Here is a 27,746-nt window from a genome sequence, read left to right on the forward strand (position 1 = left end):
GAAGATTAACTTGTAGCCTTGAACTCTTAGAGTTATAGGTAGTGACCTACTGCTCCCTACCACATCCAGCAGCAAGCCAGGCTCCCACCAGCTTCCTCTGGACACCACTCTTCCCAAGGACTGGAAGACGCTAATCTCAGGTTTGTTACTGGGTGTCTTCTGTGTGCTTGCAACAGGAGAAGGAGACGAAGTCGCAGGAGATCTAGGAGAGAGGTCAGAGACTATGTGAGCATCATAGGTGCTGACTGTGAGTTTCCAAGGTGAATGATCCAGCAAAAAGGGGCTGTGTAGAGACAGGTAGGTAGAGGGACTCCAGGGAACTATCAAAGGAAGGCTTTGCTTCAAAGACACTACAGAGAAGGATATGTTTAGCAAAGTTAAGTCTTAACTCAATGGAATATTTATGGGTGTCCTTAAGAGGGAAAAGTCTCAGCCCTTGGGCATGTACTTTGTAACTTGACCATTGCTTCCTGACCACCAGCAGAGGAAACCAGTGACATGGCTATCACTTCTAAAAGGCAAAGAAGTTACCTTCTCAAACAACTGGACCAGGGTAGTTTCTTTGAAAAATAAGCTTGCATGGAACTAGATACCAATTCCCTCCAATGCAGAGCCTTCTGGGAGTGTGATTGGGTCAGACGGAATCTATAGATCAATCTGGAGGGAACTGCCCAAGAACAGTGATTAAATCAGCATGGTATTGGTAGAAAGATGGACCAATGGATCAGTGGAACAAATTAGAGAGTCTAGAAATAGCATCAGAGGAGAAATAGCTTTTTGTGATCTTCTACATCCAAACAGGAAGCAAAACTCCCAAAACTTGACTCTTAATCACTAGGCTATTCTGCATTTTATAAGATCCTTTTAGTCATACAAGATCTCTATTACGATAGTCATATCCTCATTTTATGGATAGCCAAGAATTGGAGCTTGTCTAAACTAAATGGTAGTAGAACATCAGCTGTGAGACATTGAGAAATATTATTGAGAAAAAAATGGGAATATTCCTAAATCCCCGGATAGTTACCCTTCCCCCAGAAAAGGACTCCTGTTACCCTCTATGCCATAGCAACTAACTGAGAATGAGCTACTGAAATCTGTCTCCTTCAACTGTAAGCTTCTTGAGAGCAGAGATTGACATCATGTAAGTTTTTCAATCTCTATTGTTCAGCACAACACCTGGATATATTAGGTAGGTTTGTTGTGCTGTCATAGAGAATAAACCCTGAAATCTTAGTGGGTTAGCACATAAATATTTATGTCTTGCTCATATAAAATCAACTGATCTACAGGGATACTCCTGTCCAAATGGTGCTTCAGAGACCCAAGCTGCCTTTATTTTATAGCTATGTCTTCTGGGGAACAGGGCCTCCACATTGTTGTAGCAGAAGAAGAGAAAGATGAAGGGGCACACATCGGTTCTTAAATTCCTGGCCCAAGATTTGACACATGTCACTTCCACCCCAACCCACTGGCCAGAATTAGTCATATAGCCCTGTCTCTCTTTTAGCAACTGGGAAGGAAATGTCAGAGAACATATGATGAGTAGTAAACATCCCTGCCTTCCTGGCTGACAGTGTGTACTCAGTGAATCTTGTTGGATAAACTGATAAGTAAACATGACACAGGGTTTAAATGATGCTGTCACAGAACTGAAGCAACTTTCACCTCCAGAGCCTCAGATGAGAATGCACATGCCGTCAACATGAAGAGTAATGCACTTGGATCTACCATTTATTAATGACTACTCTACGCAAGGCACTTGTGACGGCACAAGAACTTGACACGGACTGTGGTGTTTAGTCCTCATATGGGCCCTATGGGATAGGCCTTAATATTCTTCTTTCACAAATAACTTTGTCATGGAACCACGGTGAGCAAGTAGCAGAGCTGAGGCTTGAGCCCCCGTGGGCCAAGTTTCAAAGCTTATGAGAGTCTATCTTCTCGACTCCATGGACTCCTTCCACTATGAATGCCTTTCGGAACATCATGAGCAACTGAAAGCAATGGCCTTCAGAATTCCAGTCCAGAGTCATTGCCCCAGTGAGAGTGCTAGGAGGAAGGCAAAGAGAGACAGGGCCATTCCATAGCTGGTTTTCCCCATTTCCAATGGCCTTGTCCTTTCTCATCTCTCTCCTGCTGCCTCCTCCCAGGGACTACCACCATCAGACAGAAATGTGCCTCTGACACTTCAAGTCCATGGTGAAAAGAGTAGAGGTCAGAGCTCATTGTAATCATTTGTGTAGTTTCTGAGATCTGTCTGTTTTGCACCCTCCATCCTGTTTGAACAAATGAAAAGGTGAGAGCAGTGATCTCCATCCGGGACACGTTTCCCGATAGCCTAGATTGTGTGGGAACTGTGGCCAAGCCCACTTTATGCACCTCTCCCAACCCTGCAAGACAGAGACCTGAATGTCTCCTAAGGCACCACTAACACTCCACAGCAGCACCACTATAGCCACGGCAAGTCAAAAGGATTCCTGGTCAGACTTTGTTCTTCTCATTGTGTGAGCATAGGTAATTCACCTGGATCCTCTGGGTTTTAACTTTTTCATCTATAAAATGGGATTGTTGTACATCTACTCTCTGATCATGATCTCACTGGGTTATGGTGAGCATCCAATGGAATAGTATATGTAAGAGTGCATTTAGATTGGTAAGACTGCTTAACTGCTTAACTCGTTATTGTTTATGACCAGCTAAATAATGAAATTTTCTTTTCTTTTCTTTTCTTTTTGGAATTTTCTTACTTGAATTGCATCTTGTTGAGGGAAGGGAGCAAAGCTACATATACCCATGGCATTTAAATGCCAACTCTCTCACTCTATAAACCACACTTGGCTGTACACATTTGCTTCTCTTCATGATGTTTAAGCTCCAGGCTATGGAAGTCAGAACATTACCACATGAGTGATGTTGGGCAAAGTATTAACTAAGTAATCTCTCTAAGCTTCTGGTCTCTCATCAATGAAATGGGAATAACAACATTTGTGTTAGGGAATTATCGTAAGGGGTGAAATACTAACGCACATAAAACAATCTATATAGTGCATGACATCATGAAGCACGCGATAAACAGTTGCAATTTGATCGACATTTTATTATCAAGGAGCCATCATGCTGTCTCCAAGGGTCTTTGTGTAATCAAATGATCCCACTGCTTAACAGAATTAGAAAATCCCCAACCTTTCAAAACACTGTATGAGCACTTGGATCAATGTCTCCCCGTGTGCTCTCAACAGTCTCCAACACCCCATAGAAAGCACACAACTTACAACGTGGCTGTGCTCCAAAACTCTACTTGGAAGTCATTTGTTTGGGACTCAACACATATTTTCCCACAGAAAGAATGCTATTAAAATAGTGGTTGGATTCCCAGGTCACTGGAAATACCCACTTGATTTGCAAAGTAGCAGAAAATGGGCATATTTGCAATGCAAATGAGTATAAAGCAATGCTGTTGCATTGCTAGTCATTGGCCAAAACCGAAAACTAAGAATATTATGTAATAGATAGTTTCTTTTATTTTTCATAAATGATGGCAATAAGGAAAGCAAGCTTACTTAGAGAAAGAAGAGGGTGTTTTCAAAGGCTTTGAAGGCTCTTTATTTGGTCTAATGTGACTTCAAAAATTTTAAACTTTTTAAAAAATTTTTTAAATGTTTATTTTTTGAAAGAGAAAGAGACAGAGATTGAGTGAGGGAGGGGCAGAGAGAGAGAGGGAGACACAGAATCCAAAGTAGGCTCTGGGCTGTCAGCACAGAGCCTGACGTGGGGCTTGAACTCACGAACCGTGAGATCATGACCTGAGCCAAAGTTCGATGCTTAACTGACTAAGCCATCCAGGTGCCCCAAACTGTTTTGTTCATGATCCAAGGGACTATGTAGCACTAATCTTATTGACCACGATGGAGTTATTTTTGGTTTGCAAACAGAAAAGGTCAAGGAAATGGGAAAGATCAGGGAAAGGGAAGAAGTGAGAATGATTCCCTGGGGAAAAAAAATCAGCCAATGGTTTGGAAACACTGAGGAAGGAGGAAGAGGTATACATATGGAGTAAGATAGATATTACTAAATAGCTATGATAGCTATTTAGAAGAACAGCTTCTAAAAAGAGAGGCATCAAGGCTGAGAGGCAAGAGGGAAGGAAGGCTGTGAGTACCCAGCTACTTGGTGTTAGGAAACAAGCCTAATGATGGGCTCATTCCATCCTGTACTTCACTGCTATGAAGTACATGGTGAACTAGAATGTTAACAGCCACATCTAAACCAGGTCTTTGCATGTAAGGGCCAGGGAAGCACAGGATGTGAAAACCCCAAGGACCTCAGCCCAACCTTTAATTTCTGGTGCCTTCAAAGCTGGTAGAGATTAAATGGGAACATATGAAAACCTACAGCTTTCAAATGAGGAACTGAGGCCCAGGGAGAGGAAGTAACTTGCCGGCGATCATATCACTAGTAAGTGTCAGTAACCTCCCCAAAGCAGGCCGCGTCTCAGTCTGCTGCAGCCACTACACTAGTTCCCTGACCTGGCCACTAGTCTGATTTGTGCTACACCTCGAACTTCAGCTCTTTCGGGCTGCAGTGGGCTAACCAAGCCGGGGCAGAAGGAGTACAGGAGGAACTGGAACGATCCAGGGTAGATCAGTCTCTGGAAGGCTTAGGTCTAGGCTGAGAAGCTAGTTGTCAAATAAGAAGTGAATTCCAGGTACCACTGCCAGACTTACCCGGAAGGGACTGCGAGGGCACTGAGCGCGGAGATAGGAGACCTAGGTTGTTTTTCAATTCTGCTCTGGTATGAGCTTGCTCACATTTCTTCCTCCCTCTGAAGTCCCTCTCCGCTCTGATTGTCTACTAATCCTCACCAGGCAGGATCTGTGGTCCTTGTGGCCTGGGGAGGTGGGCCAGTGAGTCACTAATGACCTAATTAGGTCACAATAGCTCAGACCCCTTCCAGGTCATGGTGGCCATTTTTTATTTTGCTCTGTTCCGTTTTTTGCAATAATCATCTCTCTTCTTCAGCCCACCACCCCGCAACCACTCCTATTAGCTGGTTTTCCTTTTCAGTGATTAAACTTCTCCTGGCCTGTAGTCATGTTCCACCATGGGGAGTAGGATGTTTGGGCCACCGTGGCCTGGAAGGGGTCCTGCGTCCTCACTCATACTGTGTGAGGGCTCAGGGGAAAGGCCAGAACTGATCCCAGGCTGACAGAAACAACTAGGCTGGCCCTGTGTCCCCTCACTCCTACGCAGATGTAAGTCTTGGTTCCTTAGGCCACTCCAGGGGTAGGGACACTCTGATATCTGGCCAGATATTTCTAGAATTCCAACTCCTATACCCTGACCTTTCTGCCCCATTTGGAGGACTCCCTGGGGATTCATGTGCCTCAGTTACTGGCATTGTCGTCACTGTGGCCCCAGCCCTGCGCTCCCCTCCCAGGGCTGCCGTTGCTATGGTGATGGCTGTAGGCTTTGCAGCCACTCTCCTTGAGGCTGTCACTTCATATACAGTGATTAAAGCACTTTCAGCCAACCTTGACTGGTGTAATCTCTCAGGCAAGGTCCCCAAAGTGTAGCCTTGATGCTATCTCTACCATTCCAATGAAAAACTTGGCTTAAGTTCTGGCTTGAGGACCAAGCCAGAGGGTCTTGAAGGACACCACCTTTCAGCATCAAGCACTTGCACCTGGAGCTGGGCCCTCAGAGGCAGACTTGGCTTCCCTTATATCTCAATGACCTGCCCTGTGAGTTCCGCCCCGAGATCTCTTAAAGAACGCCTAGGGGTTTCTCACACAAATAGAAGCTCTGATATCCCAGAATCCTCAAGTGACATCAACATGTATTATGAATCATTTAAAATCTTCAAAGAAAGACAACTTGTTTATCTAACCTAACTGCGTTAGATCAAATGGCAATTATCTGCCTTGAAACGCCTACTGGTTATAGTCTATGTCATTCTTTCTTCCCCTGTCAGGGAAAGCTGTTTGAACTTCAAGTCATTAGCAACGGGTACCACTGAATGTCCTTGCTTTTATATTTGTGCTTTCTTATCACTCATATGCTAGTTGTACTTCACGATTTTCTACCAAGAGACAAAAAGCCTGAAGAAGGAGCTAAGGTTCTTGGTCAGTGCACCAAAGACTTTTACCCTCTTTATGCTTCCTCTGCTTTCTCTTCCTCTTGGGCAGTTGGGATAGAGGAGAAAAGAAGAAAAGATAATGCAGCAGAGTTCAAATAAAAAGGGGATACAAGAAAACCATTAGATAACCTGGATCCTCGCTTGAATTCCTGGTGGCTTTAAGTCTGGTATTGATCAAACGGAGATACATAAAAACATGGAGTGCTAAGTCTTTCTTCCAACTTTGGGGAAAGCTTTGAACAATGAAGTTGTCCTTCTGTTCAACTACAGGCCTTATATCGGACCTCTAATAAAAATAATGGGCTCAGTACTTTACTAAGCTGTAAAAAATTTCACCCTACAAAATTATTGTAAATTCAATAAAACAAGTAATTTATGTGAACCAACTATTTTGCCCGGCACCATGAAAGCAAAAAAGGAGAATGTCTATCTTTAGGGGCTACCGGAAGGCATGACTCTGACCCTTCCCTTGTCATAATTTACTGCCTGATCTTTCAGAATTTATTCCATATCCTAGGCCTCATTCTCTTCAAATGCAAAATGAAGACACTAATACCTTCTCTGTCTACTTCACAGGGAAGTAGAAAGAAAATAGTAGAAAAAGAAACAGCAAACAGAAATGTGATAACAAAGTGTTTGGTATCTATAAAGATGCTGCCTTATTTCTTTCTTTCCAAGCAGCTTCCAGATGCTTTAATTCCCACTATTCCAGGCAAGTAATTCTGAGTGAGTCTAAGCCATTTCTCCTGGATTAGACTCAAGTGTTGTTGGGGTTTTATGCTAGAAAGCTGCAGAAGAGCATTTCTGTGAGTGTGTAATATATAGAATATGGGGGATTTGTTGAGACATCAGGAGTAGAAACCTGGTGGAGAATTCTCATCCAACAAGGCAGAGAAAGGACAGACAGGAGAATGTTAAATTCAAGTAATGAACATTCATGAACAGCAACTCACTGTCACATACTATCCTAATGCCTGGGGATTCAAAGCATGTTGGCGGGGGGAGGGGGCCCCAATCCAGTGATTCGCTAGGAAGACTCAGAGGACATAACATGTAGTTGAAGCTATGATTAATTACAGAGAAGGAATGAGAAGCAAAATTAGCAAAAGGAAAAGGCTCATGGGGCAAAATCTAGAGGGAAACAGGTGTAAGCTTGCAAGAGTCTGCTCTCAGTGGCATTACACAGGATGCACTTAATTCCTCCAGCCGTGAGTTGTGACAACATGCGTGAAGCATTGACCACCAGGGAGGCTCATTTTAGAGACTCATTGCCCGAGGCTTTTTGTTGGGGGCTGGTCATATTGACATTCTCTGCCAAACTCATGCCAAAACTCTAGACTCTCAGAGAGAAAGCAGATGTTCAGCATAAACCATGTTGTTTGTACAGTTTAGACACAGTGAGCCATGCCATTCTTATCAGGGAGTACTGGGAACCTTCTTGAAATCCAAGTTCCCAGACTCCAACCAAGGTCTAACTTTGCAAGCAGGCTTTTCGAGGGATAGCATTCTGGAGCCTGTTATGTTAACTCTTTTGTGCACAGAGAGGTTTAAATCAGTGATCACAATACAGATGGATAAATACAATGATTAATTCATTTGGCCAAAGTCACTGAGACTTTGAAGGGCCGGACAGGGATGAGATAAATTAGATATGGTTCCTGTGCTTTGTCAAACTCAACTCAGCACCTCAACAACTCCCTGCCCACCCACTGACAAAGTGTGTTGCTTATAAAAAGCTCTATGGCTGTGCTCCAAATTCCTGCTGCTATCCTCCCCATCCAGAACCCACTGCACATCCCAGGGGCTTTGTTTTCTGCCTGCCATAACTTCTTTCTGCTTAGCCCCTTGGGCAGATGTTTGGGGCTACTTCTCTGTTTGACTTGACTAGATTCTGGTGTGGCCCTGGATGCCTTCCAGCCAGTTCTGCCCCATCCCTGCCCCCACCAAGATCTCCAACACTCCATATTTCATCTGGCCTCCTTGGCCCCTTGTCCACTAGAGGAACCACTCCATTCATGTTTGAAGCCCTAGGTCCTGGGGGCAATCCCTATCCCTCAGTCAATGATTTAAAAGTCATTCCATTTCTACTCACAGACTTTTTTGGTTAATTTTTACCCCACTGCCAGCTGCCAAGGAGATGCCCAGGACTATGAAGTACAGATTTCTCAGCCTTTCCTACTGGAATCCTCTTATGAAGGAGCTCCACATGCTGTCTCTGACTGCAACCAGGGCCTTTAGCATCTCTGCAGCTAGAGTTACCCCTGTCCTTGCCCCTACTAGAGGGATTTACCCTCAAACCCTACCTTCTTTCCTCTTTTAGGGGAGTGAGGGGTTTATCAGAAGCACCGGGTTCCAGGTCTGCTGCCGATTGGGGGTCACATAGGTTGAATGCAGGTCACATAGTTGTTTTCTTGGTCTCAAAGCGAACATGTTCGGTGACCCAGCCAAGGAGTCAAAAACAGTCAGCTTTCTCCCTGATGTCAAGCAGAGCCCCAAGCAATTAGTTCACCCAGAGATGCCTGGGAACTCCCAGGTGATAGTTATCAGTTCAGCCCCAATTTCCCCAGGCTGATGGATCTCCTCCCCCAAAGGCACAGAGGTAGGAAAGAGCCCTTGGGCAAGTTCAGGAAATGCTCATAGTGACTCAAATGACAAGGAAAAGCCACATAGAGATGAAGTTGGTGAGACGGTTAGGAGCTGGTCCAAGAAAGCTGTGAACACCATCATAGGGGCACTTGATCAGACTCATGTTTCAGAAAGATCCCAGAAGCTGGAGGGAGACAAGATAGACAGTGAATCTGGAGGCTAGGAGACAAAGATAAGAAGCTTTTGTAATAATCTTACAAGAAATGGCAAGGCCTCAGCTGGACCTGAGGTGGCGGATGTAGAGACGAGGGGACAGACGTGAGGGATATTTAGAAAGCCAGACAATTAGCAGCTGGGAATGGGGGTGGGAGAATAGAAGCAGGGGGATCGGCATCTTTGGCAGTTACCCTCATTGAAAGAAGGAATCCAAGGGAGTTAATGTTGAATCCAAATAGCACCAGGCCATACAGAGCCCCCCACATTCACCCTGTCCTCTATTTCTGAAATATTCTGACTGGGTCTTTGTTTGGTTTTGGATTTTCTTCTGAAGGTCCAGAAATGCCTTTGGCATGTTTGACAGACTTTCAGGCTTTTGCCCGGGAGCGTCTGCCCAAGTCAACTTGGGATTTTATTGAAGGCGGAGCAGATGACAGCTTCACGCGGGATGACAACATCGCAGCCTTTAAAAGGTCTGGTCTTCTGTATCCTTTCTATTGTTAAGTTCATGTGCACCAGTTGAGAGGTCCTTGGAGCATAGCAGCCCTGCTTTTTGCCTGCAGAGGACACAAAGTAGTCAAGATATATTCATTTTGGGCTTTGCCAGAGGCTAATTTTTTTTTTTTTTTTTTTTTTTTTTGGTGGGGAGCAGGCAGGTGGTTGGGAAGAGGATGGATGGAGAGAAAACTTATCTTAGTGGCTCTGCAGAACTAGCGTGAGTCACCCTCCCTCTATATCCCAGCAACTCTGCCACCTGACAAGATAGGACAAGAGTCCAGGGTACCCAGTTACCTGGGCCCGGAGGAGAAGCTGGTTGGGTAAGCCTAAATCTCCTGAGTTCCTAAACTTCTGGCTGGAAGGAGAGACTGTACATCGAGAAATATGTCCATGGGACATATGGAGACCCAAAGAGTCTTAGGGGTGGAAGGAGGTTGATTTCAAGGGAAAAGAACTGGGCTGGAACAGCAGCAGGTAGAACACGGGGCAGCAACGAGCCCACAGGCCACATTGGGCCCACCACCTAATTTTGGATGGTCCACAAGCTAAGAGTTTTTGTTTCCCATCTTTAAATGGTTGAAAAAAATCGAAAGAAGAATGATAATTTGTGACATGTAAAAATTATATGAAATTCAAATTTCAGTGTTTATAAAGTTTTATTAGAACCAACCATTTAAATTACATTTGTCATCGACGTATTGGCTACAGCTGCTTTTGCATCACAACAGCAGAGCTGAATAACTGTGACAGATGCATGGTCCACAAAACCCAAAATACTTACTATCTGGCCCTTTACAGAAAAAGTTTGCTGACCCCTGTAGTAGAGAGGTAAGGAGAAAACTGAAAAATGGGATACAAGGTGAACACGATGTTCTGTATTTTCATACTTGTTTAGTACTACCTTTAGGCCCCTTCCTTGCTTTATCTCATTTTGCTTCCGTGAGACAATGATGAAATTTGGATTACTACTTCCATTTCACGAAGTAACACAAGTTTGTACAACCAGTATTTCTAGCAAACCTTTCTACATTTGTGTATGATATTTTGTGAAAAACAAGCATTTTTGGACCCTGAGGCTAAGTATCTATTGGACTTAAAAGTGTGTTTTATGTATTTATGCTTTATGAATTTCCCCGCCTTCTTCTAAAGAAGTAGTCAAGTCAAATCTTCAAATGAATTAGCCTCTAGCAAAAAACAAAAACAAACAAAACAAAACAAAACCTCCGCCATGATCGTGCTCTGGGATTTGTCCTCCTTCGGTGACCTTTTCTTACTTTATAGAGGCTTGTTTGTAACCCATGAGGGAAGATCCTCGAACTCCTTCCTGCTTATTCTTTTCCTTTCTAATTCTTGCTAGGTATGGTAAATCAACCAAAGCATCCAAGTGCTGAGAGTCTGCTCAGACAGACAAAACTCAAAGACACAGACCTGTGCCAGAGCAAGGTCAGAGGCAATATGAACCATAGGTGCACTGGGGGTTTAGAGAAAGTGGGGTTAAGGTGGGCCAGGGTGTTGGGAAAGGCTTTCTGAAGGAAAGTTGGTCTATGTAGCCTAATGAGCCCACAGATCCCCCACCCCCAGAGGTTTCTTGGGTCCCAGTCTGGTGTATTCCTGCATGGGAATCTGGAGGCCCGACACTAGGCAGCACCTGCATATAACCCCACCAACAGAAAACTCTTTGTTGCTGAGCACAGAATCCGCCTCCGTCCCCGGTACCTGAAAAATGTGGTAAACGTGGACACCCGGACCACAATCCAAGGGGAGGAAATCACTGCCCCCATTTGCATCTCACCCACGGGTTTCCACTGCCTCGTCTGGCCGGATGGAGAAATGAGCACAGCCAGAGGTATGAACCAACCACACCTTGAGGCTCCCTTCCCTGGGGGCCCCGAAGCACGCAAGTGTCCTTCAGAGCAGTAGCAGGATTTCTCCTAGAAGGAGTTCAGGGACAGCAATCTGGCCACAATTAAGGAGTGTGTGGGAAAAAGGATGCTTAACGCTATGTTTGTATAACATTTCACCTAAGAGTGAGAAAACATCCATTTCCATAACATTGGGTGCTTAGAGAGGGGGCTAAGGATAAATGGATGTGGAAATCGAGCAAGCCATCCTTCAAAGGAGGGGTGCAGGCCACCGTAGTCTGTAGGGAAAGGGGTTCTCAGTGTGACTTCAAAGACAGGGCTCTCTTTGACCTCTCGTGGGTCAGGGCTGGAGCTGAATGGTCTCTGGATTTCGGATGAGGAGGGATTCATGGCATGATGTCCTAACAAAGGCCCTGACAGGTGTTCCTGCCCCAATGTTTTGCTTCCCTTCTCATTGACTGATTTCATCATCTTATATGACAAAAAGGCTTTTATTGGGTGTGTCTTCTTCTTAGGAGCCCCTTATTCTCTTCTCTCATCCCTCTCTGCCAAAGAGAGAGAGAAAGAGAGAGAAGAGAAGGAAGAAGGGAGGTGAGAGGCTAAAAATAATCTTATGACTCCCTTTATAATCTTTACTATAGGCCAAATCTAGGAAATAATTTATTTGCAGGTTGCCCAGGGCCTCTCTGGGATCTTTTCCTTTGACTCTGTGATAGAGGAAGTAATGAATCCAAGGATTCTAGAGTCGCAAATGACATCTGTCTGGTTAGGAACCCAGTCTGGTCAGGCTGAAATACGAATGTCCCACAGGACAATGACTACTTTCCCAAAAGTTCATGCTTGAACGTGTGGTGTTGTTGTTAGAGTGGGGCAAAAGAATGGGGTATCTCCTGTTGACATTAGGGATTGAAAATATTAAACCTTTTTTATAAAGTTATTTATTTATTTATTTACTCACTCATCTATTTTGAGGGGAAGAGAGGGACAGAGAGAAGGAAAGAGAATCCCAAGCAGGCTTCGAGTCGTTAGCACAAAGTCCAACGTGGGGCTCGAACTCACCAACCGTGAGATCGTGACCTGAGCTGAAATCAAGAGTTGGCCGCTGAACCGACTTGAGCCACCCAGGTGCCCCAAAATATTAAATCTTGATTAGGCCAGATTCTCTGCCCTTGGGCTGCTGAATGGTAGTGACATTAACCTGCTGGAGAATCCTACTGAAAACAATGATTAAAGTAGGAAATGAGAAATATGCCGCAGTGTCAACATCACTGTCACCACCACCCTTGCCAACCTCATTATCACTAACATATATACAGCACATCACTTAGTAATTTTAAAAATGCTTCTATGTCTAGTATCTTGTTTAATATCCCAACAACTCTGTAGGAGAGGTAGTAGTAGCCCCCTCACCCCCATTTTACAGACAAAGAAAATGAGACCCAAGGCCACACAACTAAGAAGGGGAGGAGTCGACATTTTTCTAACTCAGATAGCATGCTTTTCCCAGGACAAAGCTCAGCCTTCTCCACTGGAATTACATTTCCTCACCCTTGGTTCCCTTCCGTTTCCTTAACAAGTTCACGAGCAGCCCGTTCTCCCATCTGAAAGCTGTAGCAGGTCCAACATGGTTCTGGGGACTAAGTGACACCTCCAACTGGAAACACCGACCATGGACAACAGGGTTTGGAAGACAGGTTATACAGCAGGGGACCCAGACAGGATTGGGCCTCCCAGCCTGATCTAAGGCCCCCTCCCCCTCCTGCCCTAGCGGGAAGCAGAATGAAGTCAAGCTTTACCTTCACTGTCAGGGCAAGCTGGTCAGAGCGGCACAGACTCGGAGGGCTTCTCAGCCCCTTCCAGAATCCTGCCCTCCCACCTGAGCTGTACTGTTTGCTTTGCAGCAGCCCAAGCAGCCGGGGTCTGCTACATCACCAGCACATTTGCCACCTGTGCCCTGGAGGACATTGCTGCCACTGCCCCCAGGGGCCTCCGGTGGTTCCAACTCTACGTGCATCCAGACCGGCAGCTCAGCAAACAGCTGGTCCAGAGGGTGGAATCCCTGGGTTTCAAAGCTCTGGTCATCACTGTGGATGTGCCCAAACTGGGCAACAGGCGACATGACATCCGAAACCAACTGGACTTAAAGCTGAACTTACTGCTCAAAGACCTTCACTCGCCTAAGGAGGTAGGAAAGATACCAGGTAGAAAAGCAGGCATTACAGGAGGCAGATTTCCTCTTCTCCTTCCTCCCTTCTCTCTTTCCACGAAAGTGCATGGAATGCCTGCTCTTGCCAGACGCTGCAGATGCCACGTTTCCTGCTGTCCAGGGCTTCCAGGAGAACAGAACGTAACACACAATGTCCTCACTGCTGACGCTATCCACTTGTCACCAGAAAGAAGTGTTCAGGCCAGGGCTGGGCGCTAAGAAATAGGAAAGCATCGGAAAGGATTTCTTCATGGCATAGGAGAGTAAATTAAATAAGTTCTTCCTACATTTTCTACTTTATGGGACACTTAGAAAATGATAATTTGGGGGACGCCTGGGTGGCTCAGTTAGTTGAGTGTCTGATTTTGGCTCAGGTCATGATCTCGGGGTCCATGAGTTGGAGCCCCGAATAGGACTCTGTGCCGACAGCTCAGAGCCTGGAGCCTGGGGCCTGCTTCGGATTCTGTGTCTCTCTCTCGCTCTCTGTCCCTCTCCCTCTCACACTCCGTCTCTCTCTCTCTCTCTCAAAAATAAATAAACATTAACAATTAAAAAAAAGAAAATGATAATTTTGGATGACACATTTAAGTTAACTAACCCCCTGAAGAGGCTGCTCGTAGACAGGGTGACTGGCCCATGGAGTGTAGTCAGCCCAGGCCCCACCCTGCTGCCTTAAGAACTAAGGGTCAGAATCTCTCTACACCTGGAACTCATTCCTGGAGCTGCAAAAGCACACTTGTTTGGAATCTCTGAAATAGGTGACTGCAAAGGCCACTTCCCCATTAAAACCCTACAGTCAGGGGGACCTGGGTGGCTCAGTCAATTAAGCATCCGATTTTTGGTTTCAACTCAGATCATGACCTCATGGTTCGTGGGTTCAAGCCCCATGTTTGGCTGTGTACTGACAGTGTGGAGCCTGCTTGGGATTCTCTCTCTCTCTCTCTCTCTCTCTCTTTCTCAAGAATAAACATTTTTTAAAAAATCCTAGTCAGATGCAACGGAGTGCCCCAGAGACAGAAAATCATGGGAACATTGGAATGCCTTGGCTGCATCAGCAATAATGATACCGGGCTTTTCAGCTAGTGAATGGCTGTGATACAGAGCCAAGTGAGTTAACAGTTCTACTCATTCACCACAAATTAGCCTTGGATTTTCTGGAATCCTTATATCAGATCCCAGAGACACATTGGGATTGATGGATATTTTATTCACATGGTAAGCCAAGGTTAAATATGAGGTAGTATCTGACTTAGGATTATTGAAGTATTTCTTAGTGCTTATAACCTTGTGCCTATCTCAAACATAACATGTTACACAGGCCTAGACGTGCCTTTGCTTATCCACCTCATTACTATATTCTAAGTTCTTTTAAAGTAGGGATTATGTCTTATTTGCCTTTGTATCTGCAGATTCCGGCATAGTTATTGATCAGGGACACAATTAAGGGTTAATGAATAAGCAGTTGAAATAGCAGTTCTTTTGCACAAAGTTTGTTAGGAAAAGGAGCCGGCAGTGTTGTTGATTCTGTGGCTCCTCTTTTAAGGCTAATGAAAGGTGGCTATCTGTCTCATTTTGGAATGGATCAAATAATCTTAAAGGAGCTCAGGTCTAAGTTCTCTTTTCTTGGGGCGCTTGGGTGGCCCAGTTGGTTGAGCGTCCGACTTCGGCTCAGGTCATGATCTCATGGTTCGTGAGTTTGAGCCCCACGTCAGGCTCTGTGCTGACAGCTCAGAGCCTGGAGCCTGCTTAGGATTCTGTGTCTCCCTCTTTCTGCCCCTCCCCCATGCTTGCTCGCTCTCTCTCCCTTTCTCTCTCAAAAAAAAAAAAAAAAAATTAAAAAAACCAAAGCTCTCATTTCTTCCCCACAGAGAACTTCAATGCCTTATTTCCAGATGTCCCCCATTGACTCATCCATCTGCTGGAATGACCTCTCCTGGCTTCAGAGCATAACTCGATTGCCCATTATCCTTAAAGGGATCTTGACAAAAGAGGACGCAGAGTTAGCCATGAAGCACAACGTCCATGGCATCATTGTTTCCAACCATGGTGGGAGGCAGCTAGATGACGTTCTTGCTTCTGTAAGTAGGGTAACTTCAGAGGCGTGTGTGTGTGTGTGTGTGTGTGTGTGTGTGTGTGTGTGCATGCGTGCCCACAGGAAGGTACCCTGTGGAGTTTGGCCTACGCTCTCGTCTCCCTTACTAGGTATCCGCATATACCTGTGAATTGCAAGGACTTTTCATCATTAACAGCCTACTGTGTACCAGGTTCTTTTTCCAAACTTCACATAAGACATCTCTAAATCTCACAATGGTCCTACAAGAATAGGATCATTATCACTCTTTTACAGATGGGGATCCTGCAGCTTAAGGATGTTGAGTAACTTATCCAAGATCACACAGTTAATTAGTGGTTAAATGTCAATAGGAGAGACGTTCCAAAGGCTCTGAGGTTTCCTACCTTCTGGAAGAAGTGTTCAGTCAAAGACTGCCTGTGTGCATGGAGTATAAGGACATATTTTCTCATGTCACACATCCTGGGAAGGAACACTGCCTCACTTAAACTAATAAATAACCATCTTTCACAGTAAAACTAAAAAATGCCATACGAACCCTCTTCTAAAAATCTGTGACAGTCTGTAATTCCCCCCCATCTTTTGAATGTACGCCCATTACGGAGGAAAAGGAGGCAGGCAGAGAAAGTATCTTTAAATGGGAATGAATTGTTGATTTACTTTCATGGACATATATCACTTATATTTTTCAAGAGATTCTTCTATTCCTACTTGATTTATTTTAAGAAAGGGAAGTGGGTTTTTTTCTCTCTTTCAGGCCTTTTTATTATGTAAATAAAACATGTTCACTGCAGCTAAATTATAAAATATACATATGCAAAAAGAAGAAGATAAAAATCACCCCTAATTTCATCACTCTCATTAGCGACAATATTTTGGTAATGGTTTTAATCTACTTCTTAAGGCAAGATGACATCTTGGGTTTAAAAAGCTACATACGGTTTTGTAATTTTTCTCTTTTCACTTACCGATGTGTTAAGAGCATCACTTCAGTTCAATATATATGTTTCTCTCATTTTTAATGGTATAGAGTAGGAATGGGCAATTTATACAACCAACAGCCTATCGTCGAACATCCAATGACTTCCAAGCTTTCACTGTTTTAAACAATAGCATCAAACACTGTCCTTAAATCTTTAGCACTCTCTCAGTCTTGAAGATGAATTCTGGGAGATGTAGAAGGTTCATTAGCCAATCCGTACGTTTCAAGGCTTGTGAAGCTTGGAGGTTTCAGGTGCCAATCACTTACCCCTTCTTCCTTTCCAAGGGAGAACCCTCCAGGTTCTCGCTGAGAGAGAACAGACACAGAATGGCAGGCCCACATGGAGAGCAAGGGGCACCGTGTGCCGTGCCTCTCCGTAAGAGCTGATTGAAGGGAATAGTCGGGCCTCCTACTTCTCATCCCAAATCTTGACCTATGACCCTTGGAGAAAGTAGATCTGCAGAGCACATGCTAGCTCTCTCACCCAATTCCTGTGAGAATGCCCACAGGTTTCCTCCCACACACCCAGGAACTGGCAGAACAGGCTGCAAAAGATTATAGCAGGTCCTGGGCAGTCACAATCGTGTCTATAGATAGGAACAGAAAGCAAGAAAGAGCCCATCACCAACAAGCAGCAAATAGAGTCGAACGTTCACCCTTGAAATAACTCTAATAAAATACGACGCCGTAGGCTCTCTCTCATGAATCATTTAGCCACTCTTGCTTCCTTGGGGAAGACTGAGTAATACGTGGTGATAGAGGCTACATTTCTCACTGCACTTCCTCAAGAGAGAATGCCTGTTGGTAAAGGCAGGAGCCAGAGAGAGAATTTCTCCTTTCCCATCATGCTGATCCACATGTCCTTCTCCCAAGACATCTGACTGAACAACCAAAACCAAGGTCATCGGGGGCCAGTGCCGAGATTAGTGTGAAGCTAGTGAAGTACCCACTTCTGGCTCAAAATTTGAAAGGGTGCCAGAAAAGCTTAGTAAGATAAATAATAGTTTAATGCACTATTTAAAAAATTTAAATTAATGCCCAATAATCCATGGTGAATAAAATATCAACATTTTTTTGATGTTTATTTTTGAGAGAGAGAGATAGAGACAGAGACAGAGAGTGAGCAGGGGAGGGGCAAGAGAGAGAGGGAGACACAGAATCTGAAGCAGGCTCCAGGCTCCGAGCTGTCAGCACAGAGCCCAACATGGGGCTCGAATCCATGCACCATGAGACCATGACCTGAGCCGAGGTCGGACACTCAACCGACTGAGCCACCCAGGTGTCCCTAAAATATCAACATTTTAAATAAAGATAGGATCTGTCTTTGTATTTGCATAACCCACCTCCACTCATCTCACCACTGGCCTGGCCCCAGATCCAGTAAATGTTATTTACAAAAACAAGCACACACACGCGCGCGCGCACACACACACACACACACACACACACACCCGCTGCCCTTCAGCTCACAGGTCAAAGTTTGCCATTTGATTTTTTAAATATTGCATTCAAATGTTATTTATCGGAGTGTTTGGGCACACTTAAGTTTTGTGCCTGAGGCCAGTGCCTCACTGTGAGGGGTATGACTCTTTGAAGTTCCCATTTCTAGAAGGTTCCATATCTAACACTCCTTGTATTTCTTCCTGAGACCTGGGAAAAGGGTAAGCTAGCTGTAGCCAGAAGGCTCTAATGAATGTCCTATCATGACCTATTGAAAGTAACTCTAAAGCAATACTGTATCCGAGGCTCAAATTCACTCCTTTGTTCTCAAATTCCTTCAGCTCCATTGTCCAATACGGCTCATTGGAAGAGTTTGCACAGATTTATCTCTTTTTCACAACATCATAGGAATATTCTAAATAATACCACACTGGGGCTATAAAAATACCCCTTATTTGGACATGCATTCTTGCCAGTTAGCACATGTAAGTCTAAAATGTATTCAGTTCAGGGCACCTGGGTGGCTCAGTCAGTTAAGCGTCCAACTTTGGCTCAGGTCATGATCTCACAGTCCATGAGTTCAAGCCCCGTGTTGGGCTCTGTGCTGACAGCTCAGAGCCTGGAGCCTGCTTCAGATTCTGTGTCTCCCTCTCTCTCTGCCCCTCCCCTGCTCATGCTCTGTCTCTCTCTGTCTCAAAAATAAATAAAAACATTAAATAAATTTTTTAAAAAATAAAATGTATTCAGTTCTTCTCCACTTGTAAACTAGAGTACAAAGTCCTTTCCTCCCTGATTTCATATTCTGTTCAGTCTAGGCCAAAGGATCTCATAGAGGTAGAATTCCCATGGATTCCTTTGGCAGCAGAAGTCCCCCGAGCGTCCAGTTTCTCCTCCTCTCCAGTTGTCCCTTCAAGAGGCACAGAACAGGAGCCCAGAGGCAGTTCCAGAACGCTGTCCTCAAGGACCCTCCTCCCAGACTCTCCCATCACCCCTCCTCTTAGACGTAGAGGCGCTGAGGGGCACAGCCCGGTCTGGGGCACCATGGGTCGGTGAGGCCGGGGACTGAGGAGGCAAGGTGGGAGACAAAGTCTGGGGAGAAGCCAGGCCAAGTGATAAGCTGCTTTAGTTTTGCCTTTCTGTACTTCTACAGTACTGCTGCTTTTCCATCCCCACCCCCCATGTCTCCGATAACCCACATGGGAGCCAGGAATAAGTTGTTCATGTGTGGTGTGCAGGGAACAAGGTGTAGCCCAGTTACACAAGACAGCCTGGGGTCCGGACACTTGGGCCAAGGCTGGTCACATTCTCTTGCCAACGACACCCACTGCCTCAGTGATGGAGAACACTCCTGCCTGTGCCGCCCTAGAAACAGAGAAGGTAGAAGAAAATCAAAAGTCAAAACGTCCTTTAGAAACAAGAACAGGAAAGGGACGCCTGGGTGGCTCAGTCGTTTAAACGTCTGACTTCGACTCAGGTCATGATCTCACGGTTCATGGGTTTGAGCTCTGCGAGGGGCTCGCTACCGGTGGTACAGAGCCTGCTTTGGATCCTCTGTCCCTCTCTCTCTGCCCCTCCTCTGCCTCACACATACTCTCTCTCTCAAAATAAGTAAACATCAAAAAAAAAAATAATATTAAACTGAACACCATAAATGGAAATGTCTCCTTTAGGATGTGAAGAGGAACCAAGAGTTTCTTCCAAGCTACAGAAAGCTGAACGAGTCAGAGAGGAGCTGTGCTCTGTCAGGGCAGAAAATGGCAAGAAGGAGAGCCTGTAGGAAGTCCCTGAGGCTTGGGGACACAGCTGCACTGCTCTGGGAGGGGAGGGGAAGCACAGCTGGGGCATGGGAAGGGAAGACACTGGTAGACCTCACCCACACTTGGACTTCCTGTTCCTAAGCCACGGTGAGGGGCCATCTCTGTCCCATGACCCCCAAGAGTGAAAATGGAACTCCCTCCAGCCCTGCGTGTCTCTTTTTCAGATTGACGCCTTGGCAGAAGTGGTGGCTGCTGTGAAAGGGACAATGGAAGTGTACCTGGATGGTGGGATCCGAACTGGCAACGATGTGCTCAAGGCTCTGGCCCTTGGGGCTAAGTGTGTGTTTCTGGGGAGACCAATCCTGTGGGGTCTTGCCTACAAGGTGAGAATGGCAAAGTGAGACCCAGCCAGAAGATACTGGGCTTCTTGTTTGTTTCCACACTTTCCTGTGGTCTGCCCTCCAAGCTTAGCCGTTTCTCAAGGTGCCACAGATTTCTGAGGGCCAGTCCCCCCTTGCCCGGATCCCCACGCCTCCTCTGCCACAGGGTACACATTCTCAGGCGCTCTCACCCCATCTTTTCCTCTTTGCTGCCCCGTATTCCCAGCATAGTTCCAATTCCGCAGACATCCCTGTTCTGCAACACCCCCCCCAGCTGTGAGCACACCCAGACCTGATACTCAGCCCATGGTCAGAATGTTCCTTCACGCTTCTTTTTGTGTCCCCCTCCTCCCCCACCCTTATTCTTGGGAGCAGGGTGAAGATGGTGTTAAGGAACTTTTGAACATTATAAAAAACGAGTTCCACACTTCCATGGCCCTCACAGGTAAGTTTTTTACAATTATTTTTGTTGTTGTTATTGTTGTTTATTTATTTATTTTCAACTTACACCCAAATTAGTTAGCATATAGGGCTACTGTAATGATGTCAGGAGTAGATTCCAGTGATTCATCCCCTGTGTAAAACACCCAGTGCTCACCCCCACAAGTGTCCTCCCTAATGCCCCTTGCCCATTTACCCCATCCTCCCACCCACATCCCCTCCAACAACCCTCAGTTTGTTCTCTGTATTTAAGAGTCTCTTCTGCTTTGTCCCCCTCCCTGTTTTTACATTATTTTTGCTTCTCTTCCTTATGTTCATCTGTTTTGTATCTTAAATTTCACATATGAGTGAAGTCATATGATATTTGTCTTTCTGACTGACTTATTTCACTTAGCGTAATACCCTCTAGCTTCATCCACGTTGTTGCAAACAGCAATCATTCTTTTTGATTGCCGAGTAATGCTCCATTGTGTGTGTGTGTGTATATATATATATATATATATATATATATATATACCACATCTTCTTTATCCGTTCATCCGTCAATGGACATTTGGGCTCTTTCCATACTTTGGCTATTGTTGATAGTGCTGCTATAAACATGGGGGTGCATGTGTCCCTTTGAAACAGCATACCCATATCCTTTGGATAAATACCTTGTAGTGCAATTTCTGGGTCGTAGGGTAGTTCTATTTTTAGCTTTTTGAGAAACCTCCATACTGTTTTCCAGAGTGGCTGCACCAGTTTGCATTCCCACCAGCAGTGCAAAAGAGATCCTCTTTCTCCGCATCCTCGCCAACATCTGTTGTTGTCTGAGTTGTTAATGTTAGCCATGCTGATAGGTGTGAGGTGGTATCTCATTATGGTTTTGATTTGTATTTCTCTGATGGTGAGTGATGTTGACTCTGTTTTTATGTGTCTCTTAGCCATCTGGATGTCTTCTTTGAAGAAGCGTCTATTTGTGTCTTTTGCCCATTTCTTCACCGGATTATTTGTTTTTTGGGTGTTGAGTTGATAAGTTCTTTATAGATTTTGGATACCAACCCTTTATCTGATATGCCATTTGCAAATATCTTCTCCCATTCTGTTGGTTGCCTTTTAGTTTTGCTGATGGTTTCCTTCTCTGTGCAGAAGCTTTTTATTTTCATGAGGTCCCAATAGTTCATTTTTGCTTTTTTCTTGCCTCTGGAGACATGTTGAGTAAGAAGTTGCTGCGGCCAAGGTCAAAGAGGTTTTTGCTTTCTTTCTCCTCTAGGATTTTGATGGCTTCCTGTCTTACGTTTTGGTCTTTCATTCATTGTGAGTTTATTTTTGTGTATGGTGTAAGAAAGTGGTCCAGGTTCATTTTTCCGCATGTTGCTGTCCAGTTTTCCCAGGACCACTTGCTGAAGAGACTGTCTTTATTCCATCAGATATTCTTTCCTACTTTGTCAAAGATCAGTTGGCCATAGGTTTGTGGGTCTATTTCTGAGTTCTCTAGTCTGTTCCATGATCTAAGTGTCTGTTTTTGTGCCCACACTTTTACAATTCTTTTCCTGATTTGGAGCAGAAGGCATGAGGGCTATTGAACAGGCACCTTCTGGCTTAGCTTTCCCCAGCCCGGTGGCCACCCAAAAGAGAGAGAAGGGAAGAGATATTCCAAAGATGGAACACAAACGCAGAACGTGATACCTTTGCTACAAAAGCAGATGCAATTTAGGTTATGGGAAAGAGGGTCCCATTATACTCTAGCCTGTTCAGGTCACATCAGGCTTGTTGGGTGTGTTTCTGTGAATCATCTTTTAAGCAATATTCATGGACTGTGAGGAGTTGAGAAATTATGTCCAGGAGGAGTCATGGAGGAACTGGGGAGATAGATACAACAGGAGGAGAGAAGGGGGAGAGGGAGAAGTGTCATCCTGTGTGACCACAGCTGGACAAACGTGAACGTCTCGAAGCTACATGCGGGTGGATTTCACTCAAAAACGAAGTTATTGTAAAGCAGCGCTCATAGGAATGTACAAGTTTTTAGCAGAGCCTGGGATCCCAGTGACCTATAAAATAGTAGTTTTTAAACTAAGATGATGTCTGCTGTCTTCAGAAAGATTTGGTTTGGAGTTTTTAGTTTCTTTCTTTCTAGTCGGCACAAGATGGCAAGGTGGGTATTGCAGGTAGTTAGTGCTGGGGGACTAGAGGTGCTAAATGTCCTAAAATGCCTGGAACAGTCTCACAGAAGAGAACCACCTACCCAGTGCCAACGGCCAATGGCTGTGTCTTTGATTATCTTTGTCTGCTAAGGAAACAATCAATCAAGAGCTCTGATGTGAAATCAAGACCATTTTCTTTCATTAACTTGTTACCATAAATGTTATAGAGCGTCTGTTGTGTGCCAGGCACAAGGCAAGGCATCCAGGTTCTTCTCAAGTCTGGCTTTGGTCTGATATTTAGACAAGTGTCTTGCCCTCGAGCAAGACAAGTTGTGTTAGTAGTGCCCATTTGGGCTGCGGACTCAACCTTTTGGGCTTGAATAATACAAATTAGAAAACTTAGATCAGCATTAACGCCAGCACCAGCCTCCTTTCCGCTGAGCAGATTAATTCAAGAAAAAAAAATTCAGCTTTGAACTGGAACCATACTATTCAAAGCCTATGAAGATAAGTCAGTAAATGACATGGGGTCACCAAGATCCCTCCTCATGGGCATGAGCCCATGAGGCACGAGTGTGAATAGATATCATATTGGTGTGTTTTGCCCCTGGGATGGAAGGAGGTGAAAGATGGGAAGACCCATGAGCTTCTACAGATTCCGGGAGGTTGAAATGACTTCCACTGCTCCCCCAAATTTTTTTTCCATCCCTGCCAATGATGCCTGATCTTCTTTTAACAGAAAGAAGCCTGTTGGGGGGGATTCACAATAACAAACCTCTTCTATTCTGCCCCAAGTTTACACTTCACAATCACTGGGCTAGAAATGGTGCCTGGAAAATCTTCTGAAATGGAGTGGAGAGCACCCTTTTTTAAAGGGGGCAAAGAAAGTCACCAAACTGTGAGCACGTTTATGGCAGACAGTTTATACTCCCCTCCTAACTGTTCCACAATGAGAATGTATGGTTTTAAGTGTAGATACAGAAAAATTAGTAATCGCAACCAAATGTGGCACAGGGAAGAAGGAAGAAGAGAAAGAATAAGAAACTGAGGCAGAAGGGCTTCCATTGGCATCCTCTGCATAAGAGTCCCTCCCCCAGAGAAGACCCCCAGACTAGTCCCCGGGGTGAAGGGATCTTGGGCAGGGATTTTGGTAGAACTCACTAAAATGCAAAATCACAGCGTGAACCCCCTTAGATTCTGTCACCCCCTAGCCCTTCCGCACACAATGTGCGTTGAGACACCTGACACAAAACCGGCACTCAGGAGGGATCAGTTAATATGATTTCTCTCTCCCAATTCCCCTGGAGATGTGCGATATTTTCCCTTATGACCCTGTAACATACAGTCTCGGAAGGAGAACCCTATACTGATAGCAAAATAAGTTTAAGAGTCACGCTTTTTTGGGGTGCCTGGGTGGCTCAGTCAGCTAGGCGTCCAACTTCGGCTCAGGTCACGATCTCACGTTTCGTGAGTTTGAGTCCCGCCTGGGGCTCTGTGCTGACAGCTCAGAGCCTGGAGCCTTTTTCAGATTCTGTGTCTCCCTCTCTCTCTCTGCCACTCTCCCCCTTGCTCTCTCTCTCTCTCTCTCTCTCAAAAATAAATAACTATAAAAAAATTTTTTTAGGTCATGTTTTTCTCACCGTGAGACCAATTGCTGAAATTATCTTACAGAAAGGTTAGAACCAGGACCGGTCTTGGAAAATGTCCACATATAAATCACACCAACACGAGGCTGCACAGACCTCACTAAGGCCTCGTCCTTCATAAGGGGACGGGCTGAATTAAAAAGTCTATGAACCTTCTTGAGGTTTATTGTTTGTCATTACCCACTCCGGGTTAAAGTAGCCAGAAACATTTTAGTGTAAATAGCCTCCTAATTTGCAGTAATGAAAAAGCAGGAAAAAGTTATAAATATGCATTCTCTCCCCACCTTTCATGGAGTCTCTGCCAAGTGCAGGGCGGTGCCCTTGGTACTGCATGAGACCCAGAACCCAATCTGAGGAGAGTCGAATAAGTACAGAAGCATTACCAAAGCTTGTGTGTCCAACTGTCCCAAAATGCAATCGCAGCATAACTCTGAGGCAACTATGGAGACATTTTTACATCGTTTGCATATGATTTTTATTACAATACGTACTGGTGATTCTGTTTTGGCATCTCTGTGCTCCTTGAGTAGGTCTGCCTGCTGTGGACACCCACTATCCACTGCTCTGGGGAAACCCAAAGCTCTTAAGACCACTGTCCATCCTCAGGAGAGCCGCCTCTGGCACCGAGGTCCTGCTTCTGCTGTATGAGTTCAGTTTGTGGGCTATTTATGTATCCCATGCCTGACACGTCTGTCCACTACAATCAACCCAGGTGTGAAACCCAACTTTTTCCTATGTTTCCTTTTTTAGGGGGAAAAAAGCCTTTCATGGGTGATATTTTGGTGAGTGATACATTATGCTAAAGCTGTGTCTTGAGAGGTGAGGGTACACACATCACCCATGTGGAAACAGCTTAAATTAATCATTACACAACCCGGCCTTCAAGTCCTTCTGCTTCATCATCACCAGAGATTTCCCTTCTACTCAAGGCCACAACTCCCCGGTCTGTACCAACATGCTACCCTGTCTTCCTCCCCGCTCCTCGTGCTTCTTGTCTGATGTCACTGTCTTCACTCACTCCCTGTGTCTAATCTCATCTACAGTTCTAATTTTGCATTTTAATGAAGCTCTTCCACTAAGGAAGTACGTTTCATCTTGCAGAGCTTTCCCTTGGAAGGCAACTGCTGTATGAAATATTCATCCCATCTCTTATTTCTGACTCATACTCTTCCCTGAAAGATACTTCCTATATCCATGAGCCTTATCAGCACTCAGATAAAGGTCAAGTGTATTTATGGCCCATATGAATTGATGTTTTAAATACTAAAATGGTGTTTACATATTTTTACTGTGCCATTTTGACATGGCTGTGTTGAAAGAGGACACGGGCACAGGCTCACAAAATAATTCTCAAGGCAATCAGAATAACATTACTCATCCAGTATCTTCATCTACCTTCTTTTTTTTATTTTTATTTTTTTTATTTTACAGAGGGAGAGAGAGCGTGAGCAGGGGAGAGAGCAAGAATCTTAAGCAGATGCCATGCTCAGCGTGGAGCCCCACACGGGGCTCGATCCCACAACCCTGGGATCACGATCTGAGTCGAAACCAAGAGTCGGATGCTCACCCGACTGAGCCACCCAGGTGCCCCACAGAGAAATAAGCTTTTTAACTGCTTTGTTCTTTTAGGTTGCCAGTCAGTTGCAGAGATCAATCAGGACATGATCCAGTTCTCCAGGCTGTAAAGGAAGAAGGCCAATGAGCAGACTGCTGAGGTTGCCCACAGAGAGAAGACAAACTCACAGCATGGTGTGCAATGCCTTCCTGCCTTGCCCCTATCCTACCCAGAGGCTCATCCCCTGCACCTTCAACCACTCCATCCCTTGTACTTCAGGCCCCAGACCCCCTCCTCTTCCTCAAAGGTGACACGCTCTCCTTTACCTCACTGTTTGTTATATGCTCTTGCCTGAACTCCTCCTCTGAAAGAAAAAAAACCCTTAAAAACATGGGCCAATAACGACTGAAATGGCTAGCAGATTTCTTTTTTTTGAGTATCCTGTATAACTCCGTAAACCAACTATGTAAATTGACACTCTGTACAGAAGAGCTATATGTATAAACTGTTCTCCCACAAAAATCCTCCTCCTGTGTGTAGATAATAGGGAAACCATACAGGTAAAAACCTAGGCTTTGGAGCCACACAGGCCTGGATTTAACAGTCAGGACTGGTACTGACCAGCTCTGCAATGGGAAAGTTTTTTCAATCTCTCTACCTAGCCGGCGAGGTCGAGAGAAAGAAATGAGATAATGTGTGTCAACCTTACAGCGCAATGCTTAGCACCCAGTAGAAGTTTAGGAAATGGTAGCTTTTATTGTTTGGCAAATTTCTATTCATCTTTCAAGACCTTGCACAAATGTCACCTATCCTTACTATGGGCTACTTTCTAGGTATTTCTTCCTATTGTACTTCGCACATTCCGCTATTACAACACCTATTATAATACGATATGTTTGTGTATTTATTTAGTTAGTTGCATGTCTTTTTCCACAAGTAGATTGTACATGGCTCCAGGCAAGAAGCTGTACACTTGATACTGGGTTTGGCATTTGGCAGAATCTTGATGAATACCTGTAAGATAGATGGATGGATGGATGGATGGATGGATGGATATGTGGGTAGACGGATGGGTGGACAGACTAAAGATAAATGGATGAAAGGAGAGATGAAAAAAATGAATAGATACCCTCGCAGGGTAACTCCTCACACCAGTAGTCAGCTAAAATAGCCTCCTAAAGCAGGGGCACCTCACTAAGATCTGACATTGTAGACTTCAAGAAAGTTAGGGATGGAAATCAACATTGTAAATAAATAGCCCCCAGACTCATTTCTCTGTGGTCTCACTTGCTCCTTTTTTACATTCTGTTCTCTATCCAACAACCAAAGAGATTGTTTTTCAAGTACAAGGAAATCCTCTGTCTCATTTGTTCAAAGCCTTTCTGTGGCTTCCCATTTCATTTAGTGGAAATGCAAACTGATCCCCAGCTCTTCCCTGGGCACTGCATGTCTGGTTCTTGCAGACCCTTCCAGCACTCTACCCTTTGCCCACCATGCCCCAGCCATACTGTCTCCCTCTTATTCCTTAAACAAGCAAAACTCTTCCCTGCTTCTGGACTTTCACACTTACTCTTCCCTCTGCATAAAATATCCTTCCCCATTCTCTTCCCATGGCTGTATCTTTCTTGACATTTAGATCTCAGCTTAAATATCACCCCTCCCCCATGAGGTGAGACTTCCATGACTATCCTATCTAGAGCAAGCTCCATTTGACCCATGCCACCCTGGCTTCCCCTTCTCAGCACTCACTGCAATCTGCCATTAACTTATTTTTTGTTTGTGTGTTTACTGTTCATCTGTAACAGCACAGGGACCTGGATCCATCTTGCTCACCACGACAT

General features: G+C 44.8%; 1 protein-coding gene across 6 annotated transcripts; it reads left to right on the forward strand.

The window, feature by feature from the left end:
* On the forward strand, positions 1-27,175 carry HAO2 (hydroxyacid oxidase 2). Of its 6 annotated transcripts, none has more exons than XM_053214678.1 (9): positions 6-140; positions 6,716-6,851; positions 9,276-9,414; positions 11,110-11,285; positions 13,203-13,486; positions 15,376-15,585; positions 19,982-20,140; positions 20,513-20,582; positions 25,980-27,175. In XM_053214678.1, the coding sequence occupies exons 2-9, from the start codon at positions 6,791-6,793 to the stop codon at positions 26,033-26,035; spliced, it is 1,155 nt and encodes a 384-aa protein (XP_053070653.1). In that variant the 5' UTR covers positions 6-140; positions 6,716-6,790; the 3' UTR covers positions 26,036-27,175. The 6 variants fall into 6 exon arrangements, with proteins under 6 accessions (XP_014931674.1, XP_053070655.1, XP_053070656.1 ...); XM_053214679.1 differs by having other exon boundaries at positions 7-140; positions 11,134-11,285; XM_027058263.2 differs by having other exon boundaries at positions 34-140; positions 6,821-6,851.
* The last annotated feature ends 571 nt before the right edge of the window (positions 27,176-27,746 follow it).

The sequence above is a fragment of the Acinonyx jubatus genome, chromosome C1 (genome assembly GCF_027475565.1).
Source record: "Acinonyx jubatus isolate Ajub_Pintada_27869175 chromosome C1, VMU_Ajub_asm_v1.0, whole genome shotgun sequence".
Classification (NCBI taxonomy): Eukaryota; Metazoa; Chordata; class Mammalia; order Carnivora; family Felidae; genus Acinonyx; species Acinonyx jubatus.